This window comes from Oryctolagus cuniculus, chromosome 13 (genome assembly GCF_051225735.1).
Source record: "Oryctolagus cuniculus isolate XC-2025 breed Fujian yellow rabbit chromosome 13, ASM5122573v1, whole genome shotgun sequence".
Classification (NCBI taxonomy): domain Eukaryota; kingdom Metazoa; phylum Chordata; class Mammalia; order Lagomorpha; family Leporidae; genus Oryctolagus; species Oryctolagus cuniculus.
This window is the reverse complement of record NC_142879.1, coordinates 24,278,885-24,296,775: the sequence shown is the minus strand read 5'-3', so window position 1 is coordinate 24,296,775 and position 17,891 is coordinate 24,278,885. Positions and strand designations below refer to the sequence as shown.

General features: G+C 53.3%; 1 protein-coding gene across 1 annotated transcript; it reads left to right on the top strand.

The window, feature by feature from the left end:
* Nucleotides 1-274: 274 nt before the first annotated feature.
* LOC100350027 (tubulin alpha-3 chain) lies at nucleotides 275-11,839 on the top strand. The gene is made up of 5 exons (XM_008268468.4): nucleotides 275-421; nucleotides 7,265-7,487; nucleotides 8,292-8,440; nucleotides 8,732-9,412; nucleotides 11,482-11,839. The coding sequence occupies exons 1-5, from the start codon at nucleotides 419-421 to the stop codon at nucleotides 11,776-11,778; spliced, it is 1,353 nt and encodes a 450-aa protein (XP_008266690.1). The 5' UTR covers nucleotides 275-418; the 3' UTR covers nucleotides 11,779-11,839.
* Nucleotides 11,840-17,891: the final 6,052 nt, after the last annotated feature.

Genomic DNA, 17,891 nt, shown 5'->3' with positions numbered 1-17,891 from the left:
CGGGTGGACAGCCCACTTCCTCCTACTTCAGTCATCGCACACCTGGGGCTTGGGTGCCCGGCACTGCCCCAAGCTCCACCACAGCTCTTCCATCCTCACCGTCAGAGGATGCCCCCGGAAGGCCCCGGGTCTGTGCAGCTGTCGGCCACTCCGCGCCCTTCCCGCCAAACCCACACCCAATCAGAAGGCGCCACAGATCTGCTGGCCGAGCATCAGCCAATAGGAAGCAGGATCTGGAGCCTTGGCCCGCCTTGAGGGGCTCCAGACCAATGACTGCCCCCCAGCGAATCCGGGACAGTGCGAGGCGGCCACGGGCTGTTGGGCGCGCATGCGCCCTGGTGGCTCCGGCGGCAGTTGAAGTCCAGTAGCGGCAGTTGAAGTCCAGTAGCGGCGTCAGGCGGCAGCGGCGAAGTTCACCATGGTAGGGTCCCGGGGACGGGCCCAGGCCGGCGGGCGGAACAGCCCGCCACTTGGGGCGGCCAGAGAGGAGGGTGGGAGAGGAGGCCGGGGCAGGACGCGGGCGGCCCAGGGTGTCCATGGTGCTCTCGGGTCTGAGGGCAGCGGCGACCGGATGAAGGCGGATTGCCCTGGGAGTCGGCGGCTAAGCGCCCGACGCAGCCGGGGTGGGAGAGGGAGGGAATTTTTTATTTTTTAAAAGTGATGCCCGTGGCGCAGATGGAGTTAGGCAGGGTCAGGGTTGTCAGTCTCTGGAAGTAGCGGTGGGCTGTGCAGCCTGGAGGGCGCTTATCCCTGCTCCTAGAGGGGCCCGAAGTGCCTTTGTGCATGTAGCCATGGCTGATTTTCCTGTTGGAAATTTCCGCTGAGCGGCTGCTGTGGTGGCGCCGGCGGTTAGGCCGCCCCGCCTTGGGACTGGCAGCCTCGGTGAGCGCCACTTCCGGTCGTGGCTGCTCCACTGCCGATCCAGCTCCCTGCCCGTGCTCTGGAAGACAGTGGAAGGTGGCCCAAGTCCTGCCCAGGTAGTTCCAGGCCCCTGGCTTCGGCCTGGCCCAGCCCTGGCCATTGCAGCCATTTTGGGAGTGAAGCAGCAGGTGCAAGATCTCGCTCTAATTCTGCCCTTTTTCAGGTCTTTTAAAACAAAAATTCAACTGAGAAGTTCTAAAAAGTTGTATTCTCCGTTTTGTTTGAAAGACAAAAGATCTTCCGTTTGCTGGTTCACTCCCCAAATGGCCACGACAGCGGGTGCTGGGCCATGCCTGAAGCCTGAAGCTAGGAGCTTTGGTGGCAGCCGGTCTCCCACGTGTGCATCAGGAGACAGAGTACTTGAGCTGTCCCCTGCTGCCTCCCAGGAAGCTGGAGCTGGGAGCAGAATCAAAACTCAAATCCAGACATTTGGATATGGGAAGCCAGCTGGCATCTTAACCAGTGTCAAATGCCCACCTTTGAGAAGATTTTTTTTTAAGGTTTTTTATTTATTTATTCGACAGGTAGAGTTATAGACAGTGAGAGGCGGAGAAAGAGAGAAAGGTCTTCCTTCCGTTGGTTCACCCCCCAAATGGCTGCTACGGCCAGAGCTATGCCGATCCAAAGCCAGGAGCCAGGTACTTCCTTCTGGTCTCCCATGCGGGTGCAAGCGCCCAAGCACCTGGGCCATCCTCCACTGCTTTCCCAGGCCACAGCAGAGAGCTGGACTGGAAGAGGAGCAACCAGGACTAGAACCCAGTGCACATATGGGATTCTGGCACCGAAGGCAGTGGATTAGCCAAGTGAGCCACGGCGCCGGCCCTTGAGAAGCTTTTAAAAAGCTTATTCATTGGGGCGGTGCTGAGCATAGCAGGTAAAGCCTCCTCCTGCAGTGCTGGCATTCCATGTGAGTGCTGGTTCTAGTCCTGGTTGTTCCAGTTCCGATCCTGCTCTCTGCTATGGCCTGGGAAAGCAGAAGATGGCCTAAGTCCTTGGGCCCTTGCACCCACTGGGAGACCCAGAAGAAGCTCCTGGTTTTGGATTGGCCCAGTTCCAGCTGTTCTGGCCATTTGGGGAGTGAACCAGCAGATGGAAGACCTCTCTCTTCGCCTCTACCTCTCTGTATAAATAAATAAATCTTTAAAGTAAAAAGTTACTCATTTAAAAGCAGCACACGGGATCATAAATAGCTACCCAAGTCTGAGTAATCCTAGTTTGTCAGCTTGCAACTCAAACAATCCCAGCAGTGTTCTCTCCATAGCAGAGAAGAGAGACAGAAACGTTCCGTCTGTTAGTTCACTCCCCAAATCGCAGCAACAGCCAGGGATGGGGCGGGCCAAACCCCAGAGCCTAGAACTCAGTCGGGAACTGCCACATGGGTGGCAGGGACCCAGGTACTTGAGCTATCACTTGGCAGCCTCCCAGGGTGCAGAGTGGTGGGAAGCTGGATCAGAAGCAGTGTCGTGGGGACTCAAACCAGGAACTCAGATAATGGGATGCGAGCATCCCTTTTAGTAGCACTGTGCCAGATGCCTGCCCTGCAAATGGTGTTTACTGAGATGAGAGCTTACTAAAGAAAGGTAAAATTGCAGAGTGAGGGTTTAGCAGTTAAGATGCCGGTTAACAAGCTCGTGTCCCACATCAGAGTATACAGGTTCTATACCCAGTTCTGGCTTCTGACTGCTGAATCCTGACTCATACAAACCCTGAGAGGTAACTGGACTCCTGCTGCCCACATGGGAGATCTGGATTGAGTTTCTGGCTCCTAGGCAGTTGTGGAGTGAACCAGGACATGGGAGTTCACTGTCTCTTTTGTCTAATTTCAAATAATTTTTTAAAAAAGATTTATTTAGTTGAAACACAGACTTACAGGGAGAGAAAGGGAAAGATAGAGATCTTCCATCCACTGGTTTGCTCCCCAAAAGGCTGCAACAGCCATGGCTGGACCAGGCGGAAGCCATGAACCAGGAGCTTCATCCGAGTCTCCTACATGGGTAGCAGGGGCCTAAGGACTTGGGCCATCTTCACTGCTTTCCCAGGTGCATTAGCAGGGAGCTAATCAACAATGGAGCAGTTGGGACTCGAACCAGTGCCCAGATGGGATGCTGGAATTTCAGGTGGTAGCTTACGAATTATGCCACATTCCTGGCCCTTTCAGTAAGTTCTTTTTAAAGATTTATTTATTTATCTGAAAGACAGAGAGGCAGAGCAAGAGAGAGGTCTTCCATCCGCTGGTTCACTCCCCAGATGGCCACAATGGCTGGAGCTGTGCCAATCCAGAGCCAGGAGCTTCCTCCGGGTCTCCCACACAAGTACAGGGGCCAAAGCACTTGGGCCATCTTTCACTGCCCTCCCAGGTCACAGCAGAAAGCTGGATTGGAAGTGGAGCAGTTGGGACTCAAACTGGCAGCCCCCTGGGAAGGCAGCAGAGGATGGCCCAAGTATTCCAGCTACCTATGTGGGATACCTGGAATAAAGTTCCTGGCTCCTGGCTTCAGCTTAGCTCAGTCTTAGATGTGGCAGCCATTTGGGGTGTGAACCAAATCCCTCTCTCTAACTGCCTTTCAAATAAATACATGTATCTTTCTGTCTGCCTTTTCAACTAAATATTTTTAAAAATAAAGAAGCCAACACTGGCACCATCTAGTCCCGGCTGCTCCACTTCTGATCCATCTCCCTGGTAATGTCCTGGGAAAGCAGTAGAAGATGGCCCAAGTGCTTGGGCCCCTGCACCCACGTGGGAGACCTGGATGAAGCTTCTGGCTTTAGTCTGGCCCACCCCTGGCCATTGCAGGCATTTTGGGGAGTAAGCCAGCAGATGGAAGCTCGCTTTTTTTTTCTCCCTCTCTCTCGACTCTGCCTTTCAAATAAATAAATAAATCTCTAACAAATAAAAACTATAAAGTAAAATCTAAAATTGACCCAGGTGAGGGTCGCAATGGTAACTTATAGTGGCTGTCTCAAAAGCAAAGAATAATTTTCCCGAATGCTCTGATTAGAGATGGAAATGGCTGTTCTCCATCCTCATTTTATAAATGAAGAAATTGGGGATTTATAGATGTCACAGATCTTACTTTGATATTACTGGGGCAAGCTGAGTAGAATGCCAAATAAGGTACCTTGTGAAATACACGGTACCTGGATTTAAGTGTAAGGCAAAATGATCTGTCTTTTCCTCTCTCTTTTAACTCTGCCTTATAGATAAATGAGTAAGTTATTTAAAAAGTAATATGGATTCAAAATGGTGTTGTTAAGTAGACTCAAAAGGGTTTTTCCCTGAATGTTGGTGGATTCCTCCCTTGGAGGAGTGAGTTCCTTTGTATTAGAGAGCTTTCTGTGGGCTGGCATGGCACAGTGGGTTCAGTTTCCACTAATAACCCCGGCACCCCATGCTGGAGCCACCAGTTCAAGTTCTGGCTGCTCAGCTCTCTGCTAATCAGCCTGGGAAACCAGTGGAAGATGGTCCAAGTACTTGGGCTGCTGCCACCCATGTGGGAGACCAGCATGCAGTTCCTGGCTCCTGGCTTTGGCCTGGCCCTGCCCTGGCTGTTGCAGCCATTTGGGGAGTGAACAAGTGAATGGAAGATCTCTCCTTGTTCTCTGTGTCTTTCAAGTAGATAAACATCGTTTTTTAAAAAAAATTCTTTCTACTTTAAAAAAATGCTTCCTACTGAGATTATTGCATTATGTTGATATTTGAATGCCTCTGCAGACTCTGATATTTGCTGCAAATACAGTAGGAAATAGGACTTCAAGTTCTTAGGATTGTAGATTAGAATTGAATGGGTGAACACCTCAAATTTGATTTGATCTCTCTGAGTATTTGTGGTTTACAATATCCACAAGTCGGGGTGGATATTTGATCCAGCAATTAAGATGTTACTTGGGACACCCACATTCCATATTAGTGCCTGGGTTTGAGTCCTGCCTGAGCTTCCAATTCCAGCTTCTTGCTAATGCACTCCCTGGAGGCAGCAGATGTCTCCAGTGCTTCTGTCAGTGCCTTGCACAAGGGAGATGTGAATTGAGTTCCGGGCTCCTGGCTTTGCCTGGCTCCCAGCCCTGGCTGTTTGAGGCATTTGGAGAGTGAACAAGTGGATGGAAGATCTATCTCTGTTCTCTGTTTCTGTCCCTCCTCTGCCTTTCAAATAAAGATTTTTTAAAATGGGGCTGGCACTGTGGTGTGGCGGGTAACCAGCCACCTTCTTCAGTGCCAACATCCTGTATGGGTGTTAGTTCGAGACCTGGCTGCTCTACTTCTGATCCAGCTCTGCAATGGCCTAGGAAAGCAGCAGAAGATGGCCCAAATCCATGGGCCCCTGTACCTCTGTAGGAGACCCAGAAGAAGCTCCTGGCTTCGGATCAGCCTAGCTCTGGCCTTTGCAGCCATCTGGGGGGTGAACCAGTGGATGGAAAACCTCTCTTTATCTCTGCCTTTCCTCTCTCTGGGTAACTTTCTCTCTTTCAAATAAATAAAAGCATTTTAAAAATAAAATAAAATTGAATAAATCGCTAGTGTATGTCCAGTCAGGCTCCTGGCAGGAAACAGATGGTCCATTCAAAATGGGTGCCTTGAGGAGAAGCTAAGAAGCATAGATATGGATAGGGTTAAACCATGAGGGCAGGCATTTATTGTTTGGCTGAAGATACTAGTTAGGACATTCATGTCCCACGCTGGAGTGCCTGGCTTGAGTCCAAGCTAGTCTGTGCTTCTGACCCAGCTTCCTGCTACTACACCTGGGAAGCTGTAGGTGATGCCCAAATACTTGGGTTTCTGGCCACCATGAGGAGATCCAAATGGAGGTCCTGGATCCTGGATTCCACCTGGCCCAGCCCTGGCTATTGGAGGCATTTGGGGGATGAACCAGTGGATGGAAGATGTTTCTCATCTCTGCCTTTCAAATAAATAAAAATAAGTTAATTAAGAGTAATAAAATAAGAAAGCATCAAAGGACAGTTCTGGGTCCCAGCATGCCTCATGCCTGGGAGCTGTTGCGCTCCTGGGCTTGAGGAGGTCGGAGGAGGAAGTAGTTACTAGCAGTTGAGAAGGCAGCTGTATGAAGAGTGCCAAATGCTAAAGACTGGGGCTTTGATAAAGGTTCTCAGTGAGTCCCAGCCAGTATGTAGGGAGGGAGCCAGGGACCAGGCCCCTGACCACACTGTCTAGTCGGCTGCTGCTGCCTGTATGAGGCCAGAGGCCAGGGACGCCCTCTGATGCTGACCACATATGTCAGCCTCCCGAAGCACACAATGGGATTGAAACGACAGACTGGATGTGGAAGGGCAGGTGGCAGACACATAGTGACCACGTGGGACCTTGCCCATTCTTTCTCTCCTAATTTATATGATCTATCTTTTGATCAGGCACAGTTCACAAATGCTGTGTATTCAGAGAATTACTGTGGCTGGCCATAACAACGAGCTCATCTATTTTTTTTTTTTTTTGAAAGATTATTTAATTGAGAGAAAGAGAGAGAGGGAGGGAGATTTTCCATCTGCTGGTTCATTCCCCACATGGCTGCAACAGCCAAGGCTGAAGCCAGGAGCAATAGTTTCATCCAGGTCTCCTATGAGGGTGACAGGAGCCCAAACTTGGGTCATCTTCTACTGCTTTTCCCAGGCTGTTAGCAAGGAGCAGAATCAGAAATGGAACAGCTGGGATGGGAAATGATGTTGCAGGCAGCGGCTTTACCTGCTATGCCACAGTGCTGGCCCCAGGAATTGGTGATATTACATGGCCGGCCGGCGCTGCGGCTCACTAGGCTAATCCTCCGCCTTGTGGCGCTGGCACACCCGGTTCTAGTCCCTTTCGGGGCGCCGGATTCTGTCCCGGTTGCCCCTCTTCCAGGCCAGCTCTCTGCTGTGGCCCGGGAGTGCAGTGGAGGATGGCCCAAGTCCTTGGGCCCTGCACCCTATGGGAGACCAGGATAAGTACCTGGCTCCTGCCATCGGATCAGCGCGGTGCGCCGGCCGCAGTGGCCATTGGAGGGTGAACCAACGGCAAAGGAAGACCTTTCTCTCTGTCTCTCTCTCTCACTGTCCACTCTGCCAGTCAGAAAAAAAAAAAGAAAGAAAAAGAAAAAAAAAAAGATATCACATGGCCACCAACTTTTAAAATAATGTAATTTTTGTGTGATGGCAAACATTTAGGTTCTAGGGCTAACTCTGGCACTTAATAGCTAGGGTGAGCAAGGATACAAGGGTGACCTAACCATTGTAGAAAATAAAAGTTGAAAAAACCCTAGAAACTGAAGAGTTATAAAATATGAAAGTGTTTCACATGCCCTGTAGCTGCAGCTTGCCTGACAATGAGTGAGTTTCACGTTTATGTTCTGGTTCCCAGCGCGAGTGTATCTCTATCCACGTGGGGCAGGCGGGCGTCCAGATCGGCAACGCCTGCTGGGAGTTGTACTGTCTTGAACATGGCATTCAACCCGACGGTCAGATGCCAAGTGACAAAACCATTGGTGGCGGTGATGACTCGTTCAACACGTTCTTCAGTGAGACGGGGGCGGGCAAGCACGTGCCCAGAGCCGTGTTTGTGGACCTGGAGCCCACAGTGGTCGGTAGGTGCTCGGGCACCAGGGGGTGGGACGCCCAGCGTGGGCTCCCCTGTGGAGAGAACGGCTGTAGGAGCCCATGCTGTTGTTAAGTGAGAAACCGAAAGGTTCACAATGGACAGTCTGACTGTGCAACTCAGCAGCCCCTGACCCACAGCTGCTCTGCTGGCACACGGTGGGCTGCGGAGAGATGTGCCGGGGGCTGCCTTGGCCTTGGTCAGGTGGCTTCTGTAGACCAGACCAGACAGCTGCAGACCAGACTTCTGTGTGCTGGTTCCCTCCCTGCCACCGTGCTCTGTGTGCTGGTACGTGAGAGTCTTGAGGTGCATCTCCCACATGACAAGGTCAGCGTAGAGCATTCGTGTGGTTCTCCCAGCTTAGAGCCCAAGGTCGTTTGAAGGAGGGCTGCAGAGAGATGGGTGTGCCAGGGGATGACAGTGTCACTGCCTGGGAGGCCCAGAGCACCTGGGCAACCCTGACAGGACTGCCCAGCCAAAGTCACACTGACCTGGGCACTGCCTGTGCTGTGCAGGAGTTTTAAATTACTCCTTGAAAGAAATCGGTCCCCGTGTGAGGGGTGAGAGCTGCTGTCCCTTCACAGCAGCAGGGAACTCTGGGATTCCTACGGTGAGTTGACCTCACCCGTCGAGAGATCCATGAATTGCGTGGGTGGTTTTGCATCACAGACGTTTTCTGAGACACTTGTGCTGGGGGCTACAAGGCACAGCATGTGCTTTGTGGAACTGAGCAGGGCCGGCCGCGCCGTCTCGGTCAGTACAGCAGGCCCCGGCCTCCCTGGTCTCTCTGCAGACGAAGTGCGCACGGGAACGTACAGGCAGCTGTTCCACCCGGAGCAGCTGATCACCGGGAAGGAAGACGCGGCCAACAATTACGCCAGGGGCCATTACACCATCGGCAAGGAGATCGTGGACCTGGTGCTGGACCGCATCCGCAAACTGGTAAGGGGTGCCCTCGTCCCGCACAGCCTTGGGTTGGCAGGGGAGGTGGCTCCCCAAAACTCAGGCCAGGATCAAGAGCCTGACTGAGTCTGCCGAGGCCTCCGCGGAGGGTGCACATGGGACTCACCGTGGGTCTTACCGTGTGTTTCTTTGCTTCGGCTGTAACACGTGTTCACCGCGGACGGTCTGAGTCTGTGTTAACTTGCAGAGGCTGAGAGAAGTGAGCCCGGCTCGGGGCAGGTGGGCGGCGCGGCCTGCTCGGCCTGGCTCACGCTGTGTCGTTTCTCGCAGGCGGACCTGTGCACGGGGCTGCAGGGCTTCCTCATCTTCCACAGCTTTGGGGGCGGCACCGGCTCCGGGTTCGCGTCTCTGCTCATGGAGCGGCTGTCGGTGGACTATGGCAAGAAGTCCAAGCTGGAGTTTGCTATCTACCCAGCGCCGCAGGTTTCCACGGCCGTGGTGGAGCCGTACAACTCCATCCTGACCACCCACACGACCCTGGAACATTCCGACTGTGCCTTCATGGTGGACAACGAAGCCATCTACGACATCTGTCGGCGCAACCTAGACATCGAGCGTCCCACGTACACCAACCTTAACCGCCTGATTGGGCAGATCGTGTCGTCCATCACGGCCTCCTTGCGATTTGACGGGGCCCTGAACGTGGACTTAACGGAGTTCCAGACCAACCTGGTGCCGTACCCCCGCATCCACTTCCCGCTGGCCACCTACGCCCCAGTCATCTCGGCGGAGAAGGCCTACCACGAGCAGCTGTCTGTGGCCGAGATCACCAATGCCTGCTTCGAGCCGGCCAATCAGATGGTGAAGTGCGACCCTCGCCACGGCAAGTACATGGCCTGCTGCATGCTGTACAGGGGCGACGTGGTCCCGAAGGATGTCAACGCGGCCATCGCCACCATCAAGACCAAGCGCACCATCCAGTTTGTGGACTGGTGCCCAACCGGCTTTAAGGTAGGCCTGGGTGCCGGGAGGTGTCACCCCATTAGCGGGCAGCAGATCTCCGGGAGAATGCTGTCCCCACGTCCACACCCATGCCCAACTGGGAGACCACCCCATGGGTGTCGGCCAGGCTCAGGTCATGCATTAGTGAACCAGAATGGTCATGTATTCTGTGACATCTGTCGGTCTTACTTTCTGATCATCACAACTGTATGTGGTCAGTGTGTGTGTATGTGTAACAGAATAGGCTGTTTTCTGAAGAGTTTTTTTGTCCTTTTCTGGGTGGTAGCATTACTGTGGGAAACGCAGGTTAAACTTAGAAGGGTTTTTAGGAGCATTTTAGTGTTAGGTGTAGTGAGTGTGTGTGTTTTAATTCTGAGTATTTCTACAGCCTGCTGCCGCTTAATTGTCCTAGAAAGAATTTCCAAGTCCTGTCCTGTGGAGTGTTTTGGTTTAACAACCCATCAAGAGCCATTAGTGATAAAAATGGCCACACTGGGGCCAGTGCTGTGGCTCACTTGATTAATCCTCCACCTGTGGTGCTGGCATCCCATATGGGCACCGGGTTCTAATGTCTGTTGCTCCTCTTCCAGTCCAGCTCTCTTCTGTGGCCCGGGAGGGCAGTGGAGGATGGCGCAAGTACTTGGGCCCTGCGCCCGCGTGGGAGACCAGGAGAAGCACCTGGCTCCTGGCTTTGGATCGGTGCAGCGCGCTGCCCGTAGCAGCCATCTGGGGAGTGAACCAACGGAAGGAAGACCTTTCTCTCTGTCTTCTCTCTCTCACTGTCTATCTCTGCCTGTCAAATAAGAAAGAAAAAGAAAAAGTGGCCACACCTTTATTTCTCTCTTTGTAAGCTTAGAAATTCTAGGCTGGGTTTTCCTGAAGCGCAAAACATGTGGCCGTTTCCCGATGATGGAGCGTGGCAGAAGCCTCGCACCTCCCAGCTTTTCCCCTTGTGGGTCACCGAGTCCCGTGCATCCTGCCTGTCCTGGGCCGGCCTGGCCTTGGCCTTGCTCTGGTTCCACCACGGCAGTGGGTTCCTCTCTGGGGTTTCTTCCTCTCAGTGTCAGCTCCCTTAGCTCAGGGGCTTGCGTGGTTGGTGAGCCGGCTTCCTGACTGGCAGCGGTTTTGTGGGAGCACAGCCACGCGGGTACACATAGGTGTTGTCTGCGGCAGCTCTTGCAGGACAGTAGCAGGGCTGAGAAGTGGTGACCAGAGCCGTGTGGCCTGGGAAGCCGAGCATTTGTACCTTCTTGCCCTTGACTCAGGAGGTCTGCTGACTTTGTACCCTGCAGCCAGAGCAGCTGCCGATCCCCACTGGATGCCTCCCCTTTGGTTTGAACCTTGGTCTGTCCCCAACCCCAATTTAAGCACTGACACCACCTCCTGCCACCATAGTAGCACCCTTTATGTGACCTGTGACTGTTGACCTGTCGCCTTGGCACATGCCAGTGAAGGCGTGTTTGGGGCATCAGCAGGGTGTGATCTTCCTGGAGAGAGCCTGGTTGCAGACAGACAGACAGCCCCTGCCTACCGGTCCTCGGCCTCGCTGTGATGTAGAAGCAGAAGCTGCACTTTGGATTCTGATCTCCTGGGCTGGCAGGGCCATCTTGTGTTGCCAGTGGCTTTCAGAGGCAGGGGTTGCAAAAATCACATGAACTAGTCAGTACTTTGTTATAAAACGGGTTTTGTGTGAGCTGATTTTGCCCGACTGTCACCTGGGGTCTGGGTTCTGAGCACGTGCAAGGTGGGCAGGACTCGGCTGTGCAGTTCAGTAGGTCAGGAGCGCTGACTGCACTGGTGACTGGTGATGGCTGTACTGCGACAGAGCTCCCGAGAGTGGAGGCACCCTTGCTCTGCTGCATCTGAGGGGGACGCTTCAGCTGCAGACCCCATCCCCACCTGTGGAGAGGAAGATCCTCCAAGTACACGGCCAGTGACACCGTCTCCCACACCCGGCCTCGCAGGACGCTGGGCTCCCTGGTCATCAGCGGGCGCCTACCGTCCTCCTGTGAGGGCAGGCGGCCGCCATTCTGCTTTGGTAGACACTTCACTGATGCTTCCTCCTCTTCCTCCGGCAGGTGGGCATCAACTACCAGCCCCCCACCGTGGTGCCCGGGGGCGACCTGGCCAAGGTGCAGCGGGCCGTGTGCATGCTGAGCAACACCACGGCCATCGCCGAGGCCTGGGCCCGCCTGGACCACAAGTTCGACCTCATGTACGCCAAGCGGGCCTTCGTGCACTGGTACGTGGGCGAAGGCATGGAGGAAGGGGAGTTCTCTGAGGCTCGCGAGGACCTGGCTGCCCTGGAGAAGGATTACGAGGAGGTGGGCGTGGACTCCGTGGAGGCGGAGGCTGAGGAGGGGGAGGAGTACTGAGGTGCTTCCGCTATCTCAGCTTGGCTGCTCCCTGGTTTACAATTAAAGTTTCTGTATAAACGCCAAACCTGGCTGTCTGCCGTCTCTGCCTGCAAGGGTGCCTGGGGATATTCTAAATCCAAGCTTTTAGATCACAGAGGTAGTTTTTCTCCATGGATTTCGCTATTGGGGCCTCCTCTGTAGATGAAATGGGTTGACTGAAGTATAAGAACTGGAGGGTTCTCGTGTGAGGTCCAGCTAGGGTGTAGGAGTTCTCTGAACTGTGGGTCAGGAGGTTTTTGGGAGAAGGGTGTTACTGAGTTCTCTTTGGCATTCAGGACCCTCTGAAAGGCCACAGCGCACACCGTGACCTTCCTGCTGCATGGAATTAGGAGGCATGCTCCCTTCCTGCTCTCTGCCCAGGCAGCAGGAATGGGTCTGGGAGGAACGCCACACCTTTCGCCTCAAGTGAAGTGTGTTGACGTTTGTTCATAAAAGGCCTGGCAGTGTGGCACAGTGGGTTAAGCTGCCTCTCACAACCCTGGTATCCCATATTGGAGTGTTCGTTTGAGTCCCAGCTCCCTGCTTATGTCCCTTGTAAGGCAGGGATGGTGGCCCAAGTATTTGGGGCCTTGCCACACCTATGGAAGTCAGGATGGAGTTCCAGGCTCCTGGCTTTGGCCTGGCCCAGCCCCGGCTGTTTGGGGAATGAGACTCCTGCATTTGCGGAATGAACCAGAGGATGGAAGATTTCTCTTCCTCTCCATACTACTTTGCCTTTCAAATAAATTTTTTTAGGCCGGCGCCGCGGCTCACTAGGCTAATCTTCCGCCTTGCGGCGCCAGCACACCGGGTTCTAGTCCCGGTTGGGGCGCCGGATTCTGTCCCGGTTGCCCCTCTTCCAGGCCAGCTCTCTGCTGTGGCCAGGGAGTGCAGTGGAGGATGGCCCAGGTGCTTGGGCCCTGCACCCCATGGGAGACCAGGAAAAGCACCTGGCTCCTGGCTCCTGCCATCGGATCAGCGCGGTGCGCTGGCCGTGGCGGCCATTGGAGGGTGAACCAACGGCAAAGGAAGACCTTTCTCTCTTGTCTCTCTCTCTCACTGTCCACTCTGCCTGTCAAAAAATAAAAAAATAAATAAATAAATTTTTTTAAAAAGAAAAGGGAGGGGGTTGCCAAGCATTGTGGTACAACAGGTTAAGCCACCCCTTGCAATGCTGGCATCCCATTATCAGAGCACTGGCTGAAGCCTTGGCTGCTCCACTTCTGATCCAGCTCCTTCCTAATGAGCCTGGGAAAGCAGCGAAAGATGATCCAAGTGTTTGGGCCCCTGCACCTACGTGGGAGACCTGCAAGAACCTCGCTTTGGCCTGGCCCAGCCTTGGCTATTGCAGCCATTTGGGGAATGAACCAACAGGTGGAAGATCTGCCTGTAACTCTGCTTTAAAATAAATAAGTAAATCTTAAAAAAATATATATATCTTGCTCTGTCTCTCCCTTTCAAATAAAATACAAAACACATGAGAAGGACCTGTGATTTTTATCCCCGGGGAAGCTAAGAAGGTACCCTGCCGGTTCAGTGGATGCCAGCCAGACACAAGACTTCTCAGACAGACAGTTTATTACCCAGCACACAGCAAGCAGCACGAGCATCAACAGATTTGCTCAGTCCCCCTTGACCCAGGCCCCAGAGGTGAGGACGGCCTTGGATATCTGTGGGGGTGACAGGTGTTACAGCAGAGGAAACCTGTATTGGGGGGTATCTCAGGCTCAGCACCCAACCTTCAGCTCATGCTTTCAAATGTGGGTGGTGACAGCCTCCACCTCAGAGGGTGCTTCCTGGGACAGAGTTGGAGATGAGATAGAACAGAACCCAGCCTGTGGCAGTGCGGGGTTACCTACATGCATAGATAAAATGGGTAGAGGCAAATGGAGAAAAACGGGGACTCCGAGGTGGGTGTTGTACAGTGGTTTAAGCTGCCGCCTGCAACACTGGCATCCCATACGAGTGCCAGTTCAAGCCCCCGCTGCTCCACTTCCCATTCAGCTCCCTGCTCATGCGCCTGAGAAGGCAGCAGAGGATGGCCCAAGTCCTTGGGCTCCTGCCACCCATGTGGGAGACCTGGATTGGAGTTCCTGGCTGCAGCCTGGCCCAGACCCAGCTGTTGCAGGCATCTGGGGAGTGAACCAGGGGATGGAAGATCGATCTCTCCCTCTGCCTTTCAAGTAAATAAGACTTTTTTTGTTTTTAAAAGAAAGCCTGACAATACGTGCATACATGCAATACAGGCAGCTTGTCAACCAAGAAGGGACTCGGAAAGAACAAACATGGCAGCTACGTGGCTAAGCTGAGGGGTGAGCTGCTCCAGCCTCTGCCCTCCAGGGACACTGCAGTAATGGCTTAAGATGGAGGTATAAGATGAATAGCATGAGGCTGGCGCTGTGGTGCAGCAGGTGAAGCCACAGTCTGTGGTGGCTGGCATCCCATATGGGCCAGTTCGAGTCCCAGCTGCGCCACTTCCCATCCAGCTCCCTGCAAATGCATCTGGGCTAGCAGCAGAAGATGGCCCAAGTGCTTGGGCCCCTGCTTTACAGGTGGGAGACACAGATGAAGCTTTTCAATATTGAGCATTAAAAAAAATATCTTCTGGAGCCAGTGCTGTGGTGCAGTGGGTTAACGCCCTGGCCTGAAGCACCAGCATCCCAAATGGACGCCGGTTCTAGTCCCGGCTGCTCCTCTTCCCATCCAGCTCTCTGCTATGGCCTGGGGAAGCAGTATAAGATGGCCCAAGTCCTTGGGCCCCTGCACCTGTGTGGGAGACCCAGAAGAAGCTCCTGGCTCCTGGCTTTGGATCGGTGCAGCTCCAGCCGTTGCAGCCAATTAGGGAGTGAACCAGCAGATGGAAGACCTCTCTGCCTCTCCTCTCTGTGTAACTCTGACTTTCAAGTAAATAAATTAAAAATCTTCCTCCTTAAGCGTGACTTTTTCTGCAAATGCCTTTTGACCTCCTGGGTCTGTGCAGGTAGGGATGAGGCTAAGATACCAACAGCCCGTGCTACCTCTGGCTCACAGCTGCCAAATGTGAACAGCTGGGAAGTGATTCTGTTCAGGATAAACATATTTGTCCCTCTCGGTCCCAGTGCCTGCAGGAGGGAAAGGTTCTCACGCGTGTGATGGCTTCTCCTTACTGTATGTCTTAATTTAGACGAGGACACAGAGAGAATGGTGTCCTTTGTTCTCCTTGAGCTCCAATGAATGAATTCGGACCCCAGCATCCCGATAGCCTCCGTTCCTCAGTCCCCAGCAAGATTGGGCTTTCCTGCTTTTGTCCCTTGCGTGGTTGAATGTTGTAGTCACGCTTTGTGTAAGTGGAGAAAAAAATACCCATGAAGAAAGCGTCAGGGGAGGTTACCAGGTGCACAGTTCAGCCAAGTAGGTGACGCGCTGGGATGCGTCTCTTTGTGTTTGCTGGGATTGGGAAGGGGTGTGACAATTAGAAGAGACCCCGGCATGCAGCCAAATAACTTTACCACCTGAAGAATGAGGTAGTTCCTCCACATCACCAGGCTGATGAGCTCCAGCCTCATTGCTTGAAAAGCTGAGCATGTGGGAAAGCACACAGCTCAACGTGACGCTCACAGTGCACCAGCTCACTGGTGATTTCCAGCCTGTAGGACCTTGACCTCTGATCCCCATAACGGGCCTCCTCCTGGACGTGCTGGCCAGTGGGTGCAAGTAGACCATTTATATCCTCAAGTGGAGGGGGTAAGTCAGGTGAAAGGGCAGAGCAGAGAGCTGTGGAAGCCTGATGATGGGCACCAGAGTGCCTTTTTTTTTTTTTTTTTTTTTTTTTTTACAGGCAGAGTGGACAGGGAGAGAGAGAGAGAGAAAGGTCTTCCTTTTGCCATTGGTTCACCCTCCAATGGCCGCTGCTGCCGGCGCGCTGCAGCTGGCGCACCACGCTGATCCAAAGGCAGGAGCCAGGTGTTTCTCCTGGTCTCCCATGGGGTGCAGGGCCCAAGGACTTGGGCCATCCTCCACTGCACTCCCTGGCCACAGCAGAGAGCTGGCCTGGAAGAGGGGCAACCGGGACAGAATCCGGCGCCCCGACTGGGAACCTGGTGTGCTGGCGCCGCAAGGCGGAAGATTAGCCTAGTGAGCCGTGGCACCGGCCAACCAGGGTGCTTTAAAAAGTCCATGGAGAATGGAATTGAAAGACAAATGTGGACTGGCGCTGTGGTGCAGTGGGTTAAGCTGCTACAAGCAATGCTGGCATCCCATGTGGGCAGCGGTTCAAGTCCCCACTGCTCTAATTCCGATCCAGCTCCCTGCTGATGCATCCAGGAATGCAGTGGAAGATGGTCTAAGTAGGGGCCGGCGCTGTGGCACAGTGGGTTAAAGCCCTGGCCTGAAGCACCAGCATCCCATATGGGCGCCAGTTCTAGTCCCGGCTGCTCCTCTTCTGATCCAGCTCTCTGCTGTGTCCTGGGAAAGCAGTAGAAGATGACCCAGGTCCTTGGACCCCTGCACGCATGGGAGACCCAAAAGAAGCTCCTGACTCCTGGCTTCGGATCAGCGCAGCTCTGGCCATTGCGGCCATCTGGGGAGTGAACCAGTGGATGGAAGACCTCTCTCTGTGTCTCTACCTCTCTCTGAAACTCTGCATTTCAAATAAAATAAATTTAAAAAAAAAGATGTTCCAAGTCCCTGGGCCCTTGCCACCCCTGTGTGAGACCCAGATGAAGCTCCTGGCTCCAGGCTTCAGCCTGGCTCAGCCCTGGCTATTGCACCCATTTGGGAAATGAAACAGCAGATGGAAGATGTCTTTCTGTCTGTCTGTCTCTCTCTCAGTAACTCTGCCTTTTAAGTAAGTAAATAAATTAGGGCCAACTCTGTGGCATAGTGGGTAAACCACTGCCTGCAGTGCCAGCATCCCTTATGGAGCCAGTTCAAGTCCCAGCTGCTCCACTTCTGATCCAGCTCTCTGTTATGGCCTAGGAAAGCTCCTGACTTCAGCCTCATTATTCTCAAGACTATGAAATTCACCTCCTTCCTCCAACATCCTCTTGGTACGATTACCAGCCAGGAGCTCTGTCTGGGTCTCCCACATGGGTTGGGGGACTCACACTTGGGCCATCATCTACTTTTCCAGGGTGTTGCTCCCCCATTCATGGAAGAACGACACCGGACCCTGTGCTGTTCTTTCTGCCCGGCTCTTCCCGGGTTAGCTGCCGGTCCCTCACTCGTGGAGGAACGACGCTGTCCCGGGTTAGCTGGGACACAGCAAGAAAGCCGCTTTCCCCGGCTTCCACGGAGGAGCGGCACACCGCGGGCCGGCTCTCAGAGGGGCTGCTCAGATGTTCCTCAGGTGTTCCTGGTGCATGTTGTCTCTCTCCTCCTTTATAGTCCTCTTCCACCAATCCATGCTCTGCTACCCACACGCCGAGCACGCTGCTCTCCTCCAATCAGGAGCAGGATCAGCTCCTGCAGCTTATCAGTCAAACTGATGAGACAGCTACGTAGAAGTTGTTTGCTCCCTCTCAGCGCCATATTGTGGGAGAGCAGATGCATAGAATAAGTCTTAATTCCAGTAACTTAGTCTAGTCTCAGTTGCTCCCCACACCAGGGAGCTGAATTGGAAGCAGAGTGGTTGGGACTGGAACTGACTCCTGTACGTGATGCTATCATTACAGGTGGTGGCTTAACCCACTGCGCCACACTGCCAGCTCCCGTGTAAAACTTCTAATTTCATATAAACTTTGTATATATTTTCCTGTTTAACTACTTTTTGTCAGTTTGCTTTGCAGGCTCAGCAACTGCGTATAAACATACTGTTTTTCCTCCACTATGGCCATTTCTTGGGCCTAGACAAAGTTTTTTGTTTATAGCACTTGGTCCTTAGGATATGATAAAGATGTATTTATGAACTGGACTGATGCTCTCTGTTTCTCAGGCACCGCCCCCATTTGGAGCACTGGCACCTTAATCCCTCCCTCTCTCCAACATAATCTGGGTAACTACTATTAGTTATTTAAGAAGTAGCCCTATACCCCACTCCCAGACTAGATGGTTCCAGTTATAGAGCAGAGGGGCCAGAGGGAGAAGGATGAGAAGATGGATTTTTCTTCCTGGGG